General features: G+C 49.0%; 1 protein-coding gene across 15 annotated transcripts in view; it reads right to left on the reverse strand.

Moving 5' to 3' along the window:
- Positions 1–13,104, reverse strand: part of TNC (tenascin C) — a 102,468-nt gene that overhangs the window by 2,724 nt on the left and 86,640 nt on the right. For all 15 annotated transcript variants that reach the window (NM_001372074.1, XM_010808269.4, XM_024995899.2 and 12 more), the window contains 5 exons: positions 9,892–10,024; positions 8,141–8,292; positions 7,048–7,144; positions 6,035–6,196; positions 2,129–2,292 (listed from right to left, as the gene is read on the reverse strand). In NM_001372074.1, the coding sequence (NP_001359003.1) occupies positions 2,129–2,292; positions 6,035–6,196; positions 7,048–7,144; positions 8,141–8,292; positions 9,892–10,024 (708 nt within the window). The remainder of the gene's footprint in view (positions 1–2,128; positions 2,293–6,034; positions 6,197–7,047; positions 7,145–8,140; positions 8,293–9,891; positions 10,025–13,104) is intronic.

The following is a 13,104-nucleotide window of genomic DNA, read 5'->3' on the forward strand; positions in this document are numbered from 1 at the left end:
GAGATAAAGGAGTGCAGTAGTTCTCAGAGTGGGTGTATTATTGAGGCTGCATATAGGGTGGAGAAAATACAAGACTGGTGTTCACATGTGTCCTTCAAGTCTTGCCTCCTCTGTAAAATAGACACAAAAAGCCATGTCCTGGTCCCCTCAGAGAGCAAAGGTGATGCGCACGGGAGAGAGAAGGTGATAATGCTTTGAAAGTGTCAGAAATTATCAAGATAAGGTGTACATTTAAGGTCACAGAAATCATTTCCAGGTAGTTAACTCAACATAAACACATCTATCAAAACCATTAATAACAGAGCTGTTGTTCTTGTTTAGTCATTAAGTCATGTCCGACTCTTTTGCAACCCCATGGACTGTAGCCCGCCGGGCTCCTTTGTCCATGCAGCTGGTAAAAACAAAACCAAAAAACCCCCAAACCCAACAACCCAAAAGCTGCCAAAACAAGCCCAAGAACAAAAGTATAAGTAAGCAAGATGATGAGATGCTGCATCTTGCCTAGGACCCCCGATCGGAATCCCTGGGGCCATTTGGTGTGATTCGGACCTTTGCCTTCTTACAAAGGGATCCCAGATTGTTGGGAGAAATATCAACAACCTCAGATATGCAGATGATTTGACTCTACTGGCAGAAAGTGAAGAGGAACTAAAGAGTCTCTTGATGAGAGTGAAAGAGGAGAGTGAAAAAGCTGGCTTAAAACTCAACATTAAAAGCTAAGATCATGGCATCAGGTCCCATCACTTCATGGCAAATAGAAGGGGGAATAGTGGAAACAATGGCAGATTTTATCTTCTGGGTCTCTAAAATCACTGCTGACAGTGACTGCAGCCATGAAATTAAGACACTTATTCCTTGGTAGGAAAGATATAACAAATCTAGACAGTGGATTAAAAAGCAGAGATATCACTTTGCCAACAAAGGTCAAAGCTATGGTTTTTCCAGTAGTCAGGACCATGTGAGAGCTGGACCATAAGAAGGCTGAGTGCTGAAGATTGATACTTTCAAACCGTGGTACTGGAGAAGACTCTTGAGAGTCCCTTGGACAGCAAGGAGATCAAACCAGTCAATCCTAAAGGAAATCAACCCTGCATCTACATTGGAAGGATTATTGCTACAGTTGAAGCTCCTATACTTTGGCCACCTGGTGCAAAGAGCTGACTCATTGGAAAAGACCCTAATGCTGGGAAAGATTGAAGATGAAAGAAGGGGACAGCAGGGGATGAGATGGTTAGTTAGCATCAGCAGCTCAGTGGACATGAACTTGAGCAAACTCCAGGACAGAGTGGAGGACAGAGGACCCTGGCATGCTGCAGTCCAGGGAGTCAGAGAGTCGGACGTGACTTAGTGACTAAACAACAACCACCACCTGGGTTGCAGGCTGGGTGAGGCTCCCTGAGACCCAGCCCAGGGGTCAGTCTGGATGGCTCTGTGCGAATACCGTTCTCCGCTGTGTGGTGCAGGGATGGCTTTTGAGAAGCGGCCATCATGGTTAAGTAGCTGGGCCCACCTGACTTCATGCACTTTTCAGGCACCTGCTCATGTAGGCAGGGCTCAGCGTGAGAAAACAGTTGAATTGGGTTTTGTTTACCCATTTCCACAGAAACTGTAAAAAATAAATCTGTTTCTATGATTGCAGAAATTGTGTCACAGCATCCTGTATGGTGCAGGGAAATTCAGGGGCAGGGTGTGGCCTGGAGGATTTCTGTCTGTCCCCAGCTTTGGCCCATGACCTCAGGAAAGTCAGCTTTTTCTGGACCTCGGTCTTATGATTCATAAGAGGAAGGAACTTAGAATCTGGGATCTTCATTCTAAGATGTTCTTGGGGCTCTGGAGGTGCCTCCAGGCCAGGGCCTGCATCACCCCCTGCTCTACCCAAACAGCCTCCACTGCCGTCTGTTTCCTTGTGGGGTTCAGACACAGATAATCCGGGGAAAGCTTTGTATGCCCGGCATCCCCTTGACCAGTGGTTCTCCTCAGGATCTTCATGGGCTAATACACGCTGTCTCTGTGGTTTACCTGGCCCGGGGTGTCATGGACTTCTCCCTGATGTGAAGAACCTGAGGTCTTGCCCCTGAGGTCCCTGCCTCCCCGTCTCAGCCCTGCTCGGGCCCTTGCAGGCTCTCACCTGACTGTGGCTGTTGTCCCCGTATCTCCCCATCAGGTTGACACGGTGGCAGTTCTTGTACCAGAAAGCCCCCTTGTAGGACAGGGCACAGTTGGTGATGGCCGAGTCTGTGTCCTTGTCGAAGGTGGAGAAGGATCTGCCATTGTGGTAGGCCATGGAGTCACCTGGGGGAGAGAGCGTACCGACTCAGGGCTGGAGCTCCTGGGGGGCTGTGGGAGCACCAGGGCGACAACCCAAGGGCCTTGGGTGGGCCGGTCTCCAACGACAGGCCCAGAGGTAGGATCCAACACGGGCCTGGATGGAACATGAGTACCGCCGGGAGCCTCATTTCTGATAGAAGCGGCACAAGGTGGTAGAAAGAGGGCTGCAGGTATGTTTGGAGGGTCTCGCTCCAATCCCATCTTTCTCACACCCTGGTTGTGTCCTTGCACAAATCAAGCTGCTTGTGGAACCTCAGTTTTCCCATCTGTGGAATGGAACGGGCACGGCACATTGATTTGATTCACCTTGGGGCTGTGGGAACAACTGATAAGAAGTGTATGCTGAACAGGCGGTATGGTGCGCAAACAGCTATGACTGTTGTTACTTTCATGACTGTTTCTGCATTCACTTGATGCAAAGGAACTCAGAGAGTAAGGTGGGAAACCTGTATTTAATAATGATGTGCTTTTCCCCCAACTGCAAGTATTTAGACTTCAGTTTTTTTTTTTTTTTTTCATGTATTTATTTATGCTTAGTCGCTCAGTGGTGTCCAACTCTTGGAGAGCCCATGGACTGCAGCCCACCAGGCTCCTCTGTCCATGGGATTCTCCAGGCAAGAGTACTGGAGTGGGTTGCCACGCCCTCCTCCAGGGATGTATTTATTTATTACCCATTTAGTCCTAGGTAGCGCTAGTGGTGAAGGGCTGGACTGCCAATGCAGGAGACATCGGAGGTACAGGTTCAATCCCTGGGTCGGGAAGATCCGCTGAAGGAGGAAAGAGCAAGCCACGTGGAGGATCCCATGGACAGAGGAGCTGGTGGGCTGCAGTTGGACACGACTGAAGTGACTTAGCACACACACGCTTATTCATTAACTCACACTCACTCGCTCATTCATTTACACATATACTTAGCAAGTTCTAATGAGTTTAGTTTACCACTCTGCCATGCTGCGTTTCCAGAGCTATCCTGAGCCAGTCTGCCTTAAGTCTCAGCCTACAGAGCTATACTTACAATCAAACCTTTCAGGTTTTAGATGTCACCAAATAGCTAGTATATTGTACATTTATTTTTCAAAGTGTTGATGGGACCAATTTCCCCTGATTCTTAGACAAAAAGCCTGTTTACATGTAGTGCTACATGGGAATCTAGCTTGTAATTTAATATATTGAATTTTAGGAGTATTTAAGCGCCATTTCTGTGTTCGCTCACTTCCAACCCTGGCCAATGCTGGGCAGAAAAGTTGCAAGACATTGAGGCATTCTACCCTGATATATGGGAGCAAGTTATCATGGGGACTTGATAGGGATCTTCCCAACCTAGGGATTGGACCTGGGTCTCCTGCATTGCAGGCAGATTCTTTATCCATTGGGACTTGAGTGCCTTGTTAACTGATGAAGCTCCCAAGAGCTAGAATATGATGAAAGCTAGATATGATGAAGTATATGAAGCTAGATATGATGAAACAAGATGCTGTCCTGGGGAAGGGCTAGCTGCCCTCAGTACACACAGGAGGAGGCGTTTCCAAGGGTGAGCTTCTGAAATGAAGGGGTAGATTATGGCTCCTTTTCTGTTGGAAATACAGAGAGCGATGGGTGGAGGCCACATTCCTGCTGCCTTCTTGCCCAAAGTGCCTTTGCTTGCCCTGTAACAAGACCTTCCTTGCCTGAAGCCATCTCAACAAAAGAGGTATTTGTTGCTAGGTAAGAAAATGTGAGAATTCCTTGACGATGCAAGAATGAAAACAATGTTTGCTCTGGGTCTCTCTCTTCATTACCACCAGTCTGATCTCTAAAGAGCTCCGACTCTCCTTAGGTTGAGACCTGCTTCTGGCAAATCATGTCTGGAGACTTTTCCCATTACGGGTGTGTTCTTTCAGGGCCCAGAGGTTGGGTATGTGCTATAGCATCTGTCTCCTCTGTTCTCATAAACGTAATGGGGAGCCACCCCAAAGCAGGCAGGGCTTGGCATGGGGTGGTCACGCTCTTATACCTGATCTCCCTTGTTACCAAAACCACCTGTGAGCAGCTAGGCTTGTCCCTTGGGCCCACCTTCCTCAAGCTGTTACATCTTGGGCAAATCGCCAAACTTCTCTGAGGCTCAGTTTCCTCACCTGTATAATAGCAATATCTCCTTGGATACATATATATGATCTGTATCATATATGTATCATTTATTATATAATTTATAATGCAAATGAAATGAGGTTTCCCTGGTGGCTCAAATGGTAAAGAATCTGCCTGCAATGCAGGAGATCCAGGTTTGATCCCTGGGTTGGGAGGATCCCCTGGAGAAGGAAATAGCACCCCACTCCAGTGTTCTTGCCTGGAGAATTCCATGGAGAGAGGAGCCTGGTGGGCTACAGTCCATGGTGTCACAAAGAGTTGGACACGACTGAGCGATGAACACTTTCACTTTCACAATGCATATGAAACATCAGCAAAAAGAGGCTGCACCTCATTTGCCTGAATGCATATGGTTTCCTTGTTTGTTTCTCTTGTAACGTGGCGCCAGAAAACCACACAAAGGTCATTTCAAGTCAAAGACATCTTCGAAACCTGAGCTAGGTTCTGTACTAGTCAAAGAGTGAAGGACTGCCAGAGAGGTAGGGAGCTTCTCTGGTCATGTGGATGTGCCAGCTGAGGCTGCAAGGCCATGTGGCAGGAAGGCCTTAGAAAAGACTCATCTGGGTGGGTAATGGAGTGGACTGTCTGCTACTCAAAGTGCAGGCCACAGACCAGCAGTGCCAGCGACACTGGTATCACGAGGGCCCTTGTCAGAAATGGTGCGTCTCCGTTTCACCCCAGACACACTGTGTCAGCTCACCAACAGGATCCCCCAGGGGTCATATGTGTGTAATAAACAGAGAGGCACGGGAGTGCATGAGTATTAAAGCTCCCAAGACACTGCTTGCCTCTCTGTATAAAATTGGTATCTAAACACGGAGTAGGGCTTCCGTGGTGGCTCAGAGGTTAAAGCGTCTGCCTGCAATGCAGGAGGCCTGGGTTCGATCCCTGGGTCAGGAAGATCCCCTGGAGAAGGAAATGGCAACCCACTCTAGTAGTCTTGCCTGGAGAATCCCATGGATGGAGGAGCCTGGTGGGCTACAGTCCACCGGTCGCAAAGAGTCGGACAGGACTGAGTGACTTCACTTTCACTTTCAGGTAGCTACAAATACATCTTAAATGTCCTATTTCCCAACCTACCCTAGGTTTTGGTGATCAAGTATCTACCTGCTGCTGCTGCTGCTGTTAAGTTGCTTCAGTCATGTCCAACTCAGTGCGACCCCATAGATGGCAGCCCACCAGGCACCCCCTCGTCCCTGGGATTCTCCAGGCAAGAATACTGGAGTGGGTTGCCATTTCCTATTCCAATGCGTGAGAGTGAAAAGTGAAAGTGAAGTCACTCAGTCTTATCCGACTCTTCCTGACCCCATGGACTGTCGCCTACCAGGCTCCTCTGTCCATGGGAGTTTCCAGGCAAGAGTACTGGAGTGGGTTGCCATTTCCTTCTCCCAAGTATCTACCTAGCCCTGTTAAACTGTAGTTCTGCCAGATTAGCACCTATCAAATGTTTGTGGATAAGTGGATGGGCCGATGCAGGAAGGACTGCTGAGTGGGGGAACTAGCTGAAAGCCCGAGACGTGTTCGAGGTCCCGTGGGCTCCGCGAGTGGCTGTGCGTACCTGCCGCGCCGCTGCACTCACCTGCCGTGCCACTGTACCCCTCCACCTTCAGCCGGTAGCGCGTCCGGGCATCTCCCACGCTGAACTTGTCGTAGACGGCGTGGGCCGACTCCCCGTGGTCCCGCAGGTCCACCCGGAGCTCGTACTGCCCCTGGGCTGTGATTTTGCTCAAAGTGTCCAGCCCTGTGGACGACAGGTGAGGGTTACCGAAGAAGCACAGTGACCAAGGCGTTCATTCCTCCTCACCGCCTGAGAGCAGCGGCTCCATGTGTACTAAAGAGCTTTGCCTGACGCACCTGCTCGGCTCCTTGCTGTTACAGCATCAGGTGACACATATGCAGTGTCCGAGCCTCAGCTAAGATTGGGTTGACCTCTTTGCCCTGCCCATCTCCTAGTGTGCTGTGAATATCAAAGGAAATAAGGTGGAGAGCGTACCTTTTCCACTCGAAGCTCGTTACCTGTGAACGGCAATGGGGCAGATATTCCCAGGCTCAGATGCTGGAATGTATGACGGTGCCCTGTGCCAGGGGCAGGTTATGGCAAAGTGTGAGTCACAGTGGGGGGTGGGGGATGCCACGGTAGTGCTGGCTGAGAGAATTCGGGTGCCACTCACGTCTTTATTGGCTAGATCCCTATGGTCAGCAGTTTAACCTCTTTGGGGCTATTTTCCCAGGTGCAAGATGGGAGCTTTGTACATTGTGGGGCTGCTGGGAGGCTTGGAGGGTGTGGCTCTGAGGGACCCAGTCAGCATAGGTGAAGGACATCAGTGAGGATAATGCTCCAAGTGGCCCAGGGGTTGACTGAAGGCTAGGCTTATTCTTAGGGTCGGGCTATTGGCTCTCCTCCGAACAGATTTTTATTTTTAATGACCCAGAGAATCTCAAGTTTTTTCCATTGAGAATCTGATATTCTGTGTCGACCACCAGAGCTATCATTTCCTCCTAATCCATTTCTCCCACTTTTCCCTGTGGGTTAGGACAGACAACAGGGTTGCCGAATGGGCATTTGGGGCATGAATGCGCAGGCTGTATTACCAAGCCAGAACTCTTCTTTTAAGTCCCCAAATCCAGCAGCGTAGGCCTTCCAGTTTCGATAGAAGTCCTCACGTCCATTTTTGCGTCTCAGGAACACCTATAAACACAAGCAATGAATCCGGGTGAGCTTAAGCCATTGAAGGAACGAGAAGGCGTCTTTCTGAGAGGAGGAAATGCTCACTGTGGGAAAGGCACCAGACCCCACCTCTGTCCTCACTAATCTGGCGTACAAGTCAGTGCACACACGCCACCTCCCCTCTCGGAGTCTCAGCGTTCTCCCCCGAGACAGGGATGAGTAAGACCACCACCCAGCTTTGGGTGATTGTGATGTGTCCGGGTAGGCCATACATGTGGGGACTCAGTGAACCTCCTGCTCAATTCTGCTGCCAATTTAAAACTGCTCTAAAAAATAAAATTTAATAATTAAATATTCATTGGAAGGACTGATGCTGAAGCTGAAGCTCCAATACTTTGGGCACATGATGTGAAGAGCTGACTCATTGGAAAAGAGCCTGCTGCTGGGAAAGACTAAAGGCAGGAGGAGAAGCGGGCAACAGAGGATGAAATGGTTGGCTGGCATCACTGACTCAGTGGACATGAGTTTATGCAAACTCTGGAAGATGGTGAAGGACAGGGAAGCCTGGCATGCTATAGTCCATGGGGTCATGAAGAGAGCGACCGAATAACAGCAATAATTTTAAAAAGTACTACTTAGCTCATATGGTAATGGCACTGAAATCATTCATGGAAAACTCTTAGCATGCTAGTGCCTGGTAGATGGCCAGTGTTAATCAGTAAACTTAATGGGCTCGAGGATTTATACATCATTTATACATCACTGCCATTTATACATCACAGAGCTGTTTGAGGATCAAATAAGATAAATTACGAGAAAATGAGGAACTGCTCTTTATCCTCAGCTTCTTTCCCATTACTTTAAGAGAGAATTCCTGAGTGTTTCCATGTGACAGGCACTGTCTTGCAAACCCTCAGGCACATTAAGGTCAGAGGGCATGGAGGGGACCTCCCCGCCTCTCCTCTGCCCCCACCCCTCCTGTCTGAGAGGCCTGGAGCCTGTCTCCATGATACTCACAATCCATCCACCCCCGTCAGAGGTCATGTCACAGAAGACTTCCTGCTTCTGGGTCTTGTCGTTGTTCAGATAAATGGTGTAGACGCCAGAGGTTGTGTCTCCATTCAGCATTGCCTGGGAGCAGTCCCTGGGGAATCGGTACAGGACTCCACCTGCAGGATGAGAAGGAGGAATGATTCTCGGAGCAGGAGCTTTGAAGTCACAGGTTAAGTGCTTGTTGGCTAGGCACTTAAGGACAAGCAGCTTCACCTCTCTGAGACTCTGTTCTCTTGTGTGCAAGGGGGAGGATTAAAACTATTTTGTGGGAGTGCAGCGAGGCACAGAGGTTATGGATAAAAGGGACCCATTTCAGCCTTTTGTATTGATGGGAGCCACCATGATACCAGTGGGAGGAGCGCTGATCTGCTTGAGGGCTGTGTCAGGTTGACTATGATCAATCAGGAGCATGCAGGCAGCACTCCATGAACACCTGATGGACACCCAGGTGTTGGCCAGGATGACTGGGTCTGTAGCACCCAGAGCGTGGCTCACTGTGGGTCAGGACACTCTGGCAGGCTGCATGCATCTCAGACTCTTCAAAGGATTCTGAAGCCAAAAACAAGGATGGGTTCTAGTCCTGAACTTGCTGCTTCCTTGCCTTTGGACACTGGAGAAGTCATATAACTGCTCTGAGCCTGGGAATCTTAGAAGGCTAACATAGGAATGTCTGGGGAATTTCTATTTGTGGTAACGTGGTGCAAAAAATTCAACACTGGATAGAAACGGATGATCTTGGGACTATGCTTATTAGCAGGTAGACTTGAGAAGTGATGATCATAGCAGCTCTTTTTTGTTGTTGTTCTGACCTCCTCAATGTATGTTACCTTCCCCTGAGATTGTCTCATTAGGTATTTTCTTGTCTGTTTCACAACCTGGTCTGAGAGCATCTTTAGGGCACATTCACACCTGGCATTAGATCTGGAAGACAGGTGCTTTAGCATCCGCCCCTCCTTCAGCAGGTGTGTGCGGAGTGACCAGAGTGATGTGTGAAGGGCAGGAGGCAGCGCTGGGATATAGTCTGTATACCCAGTTCAAAGCTCTCCAAAGCCCCCCTCCTCCCTTCCTCTTCTCCATTGGCTGGGTTTGGGTGTGGTTCCCTGCTCCTGCAACACTGGAGCCCAGACCAGACTCTAACTCATGGTATAACCCTGAGCGGGTCATTTAGTCTCTGGGGGCCTCTGTTCCCCACCAGAAAACTGGGCAAGATAATCCTGGCCTACATGGGAGGCCTGTTTGTGATTTTAGAGGATAAGGAGGCTTTATAAATGCCCACATGCTGAAGGAGAACACTGAGCTTATAAGGAGCCCCAACAATGGCTACCCACTGGGCTAGGAGTTCAGTACAGAGATTCTCCCAAGATCCTTATGAAGAAGGGCTCATTATTAATCCCATCATATGGATAAAGAAACTGAGACTTGCAGAATGGCAGTAACTCTCCTCCATCACACAGAGCAGGTGGCGATGGGGAGTGAATCCAGCTGTTCCCACTGCTGGCCCTCCTTCCCTCCCACCATGAGTCCTGTAACCTGCTACATCCACATTCCTCCAGCTTTTCAGGTAACTGCAGGTAATTGATTTTTATCAAAATGTGATAGAAGCATTTAAAGTAGCAGTCAGAGGAGAAGTGGAGGGTTGGTTCAGTCTCACAGAGTGTGATTTCAAGGCCTGGCTGGCCCCCGCCGGCCCCCCACCCCCACCCAGAGCCCCTTACTCGTGGTGAAGATGGTCTTGACTGTCTTGCTCCTTAGGGTCCCGTTCAGTGCCTGAATCCTGGCTGTGTAGTAGGTGGATGGGCTCAGATCCGTCAGGCTGTAAGAGGTGGTGTCTGGATCCAGAACGACTTCCTAAGGGCAGAAGAAAGATAAAATAGCCTTTGGTCACATAAATACACAGGGTATAGATGATATATTCCTTTATTCACCCATCCATTCATTTCTTTGTTCAGCAAGAATACACTGAGCCCCACTCTGTGCCAGGCTCCATGCTCATGTCAGGGACTTAGACATGAGGAGAGTACCCTGTGAGCAAAGCTCCTGGGGCCAGAAGGGGCAGAGCAAATTCAAGTCATAGGAGGAGGCAATGAGCTGCCTCAACCATACTTCACTGAGGGGAGCAGCAGAAGAGGTGGGAAGACACCAGATTATAAAAGACCTTCAGTGTCAACCTATGGACTTTGAAGTTTATCATGATAAGGAATGGAGGTTCCTAGAAAGTACTTGGAAAAAGTGAATGCCATGATCTCAGCTTAATCTGGTAGGAAGATGAATCACACAAAGGGCAAAGGTTTAGACATGGAACAGCAGACTGGTTCCAAATAGGAAAAGGAGTACGTCAAGGCTGTATATTGTCACCCTGCTTTTTAACTTATATGAAGAGTATATCATGAGAAATGCTGGGCTGGAAGAAGCACAAGCTGGAATCAAGATTGCCGGAAGAAGTATCAATAACCTCAGATATGCAGATGACACCACCCTTATGGCAGAAAGTGAAGAGGAACTCAAAAGCCTCTTGATGAAAGTGAAAGAGAAAAGTGAAAAAGTTGGCTTAAAGCTCAACATTCAGAAAATGAAGATCATGGCATCTGGTCCCATCACTTCATGGGAAATAGATGGGGAAACAGTGGAAACAGTGTCAGACTTTATCTTTTTGGGCTCCAAAATCACTGCAGATGGTGACTGCAGCCATGAAATTAAAAGACGATTACTCCTTGGAAGAAAAGTTATGACCAACCTAGATAGCATATTGAAAAGCAGAGACATTATTTTGCCAACAAAGATACGTTTAGTTAAGGCTATGGTTTTTCCTGTGGTCATGCATGGATGGGAGAGTTGGACTGTGAAAAAGCTGAGTGCTGAAGAATTGATGCTTTTGAACTGTGGTGTTGGAGAAGACTCCTGAGAGTCCCTTGGACTGCAAGGAGATCCAACCAGTCCATTCTGAAGGAGTTCAGCCCTGGGATTTCTTTGGAAGGAATGATGCTAAAGCTGAAACTCCAGTACTTTGGCTACCTCATGCGAAGAGTTGACTCATTGGAAAAGAGTCTGATGCTGGGAAGGATTGGGGGCAAGAGGAAAAGGGGACGACAGAGGATGAGATGGCTGGATGGCATCACCGACTCGATGGACGTGAGTCTGAGTGAACTCCGGGAGTTGGTGATGGACAGGGAGGCCTGGCGTGCTGCGATTCATGGGGTCACAAAGAGTCGGACATGACTAAGCAACTGAATTGAATTGAACTGAACTGAAGTCAGTCGTCTCTAATATGGCTCTTTTTCACAGCCCTCTGGGAAGCTTTAAAATAAAACAGTGCCTGGGCCCCATCCTAGAGTGACTGAATCGTCAGAGCCTGATCGGGGCATGATGATGGCGTGAGCTGCCCCAGCAGGTCTCTTGTCTAGAATGGGCGTATCCAGGAGGGGCAGAGGTGCGCAGCTGCCTAGGCCCATTCTAAGTCCACCTGCAGTTTGTGACGCGTCACTGTGCGGATGTCCAGAGGACGGGATCGCTTTCAGTTTTGCAGGAAATCCTTGTTCTTTCAGATCCTCTTTTTCAAAACGTCTAGTGCCTGTGCAATCACCTTTTAGGAGATGACCCTGGTGTCAGGGATTGGAATTCCACCTGCATTCCTAGCTAACCAAATACAACAATGCTCTCTACAACCTGCAAACATAGCTGCTCGGATTTAGGCAGTAAGGAGTCAGTGTGGAGGCCCCTGGAAGGTTCACTGGCATCCTCACCACCAGGAATATGACATTATTCTGATTTTTTCCAATATGGGAGTGGGTGGGTGGGTCTGGAGGGGTGAGTAGTTTCAGAGAAGCTAAGAGACCTGCACTCCATAATTTGTCAGTGACGGGGTGGTCTTGCATCTGTCTCCTAACTCCCTGTCCAGGACTCTTTCCTCCTCTACCAGGCTGATTTTCTTGAGTGAAACAGATAAAGCTGGGGATTGGACATGCAGGGAGATAGACCCAGGTGAGAGCCCGTATGATGCCAGTGACCCAGTAACTTTTGTGTAGCTCCAGGTCTGGTCCCTGCGGAAGGATAAGGTATAAAGCTGCCTTCCTTAAGTTACCTGGGGATACAATTACCTATCAGCTTTCTAAGCTGCTGCACAAAGTCTGTTTCTAAGCAATTAGGGTAGATTGAAATGAGACGCATGGCTTCAGGCAAGCAGGATGCCTGACCAGGAAGGGCCCTCACAGGCTGGGGCCTCCAATGCACTCATTTTACAGATGTGAACACTGACAGCCAGAGAAGGCAAGGGACTTGTCTCTGCTCACACAGTGAGCTAGTTTACCGTTACGCTGACTCCTAGAAGGGCCAAGACGATAACTAGAGATGTGTGTCCACTTCTGGTTAACCATAGCATATTGAACATGCCAGTTTATTTCTACTTGCTTCTGATACCCACTGAAATGAGAGGGAGAGATATAAAGTATAAACCCACAGGATGAGGGGAGTGGCAGAGGAGACAGCAGCAGGCATGCGATGTCACCAGAATCTTGATCGGTGAGAAGTGTGGGCTGGTGGAGTGACAGCGGAGGTGACAGAACAGTGGAAGCCTCAGTGGATGGAGTCGCTCGGAGGCTGGTTGATGAATGCTGCAGAGCCCAGCAAGCTCAGAAATGGAATGCACGCACAAGCAAAGATGCCTTTGAAGGCCCGTGTGGGGTGTGGTTGAACGAAGGTTTGTTTAAAACTTTGTACAATAAACAGATTCCCAGTTCTCTCCATCCCCCAGCAGTCTGGATGACTGTCCTTCCCAGCCCAGGTGAAAGGTTGAGGTTTCCTGTCTGGACAGGCTGAGCTAGAGAGGAGACTCTGGATTCAAATCTATCATGCCCAGCTGCAGGGGAGCCTCAGGTGCTGCACTGGCTAGAGGAGAACTGAAGGTGTATACACAGTGGGAGCCCAGGCCTATT

This window comes from Bos taurus, chromosome 8, assembly GCF_002263795.3.
Source record: "Bos taurus isolate L1 Dominette 01449 registration number 42190680 breed Hereford chromosome 8, ARS-UCD2.0, whole genome shotgun sequence".
Lineage (NCBI taxonomy): Eukaryota > Metazoa > Chordata > Mammalia > Artiodactyla > Bovidae > Bos > Bos taurus.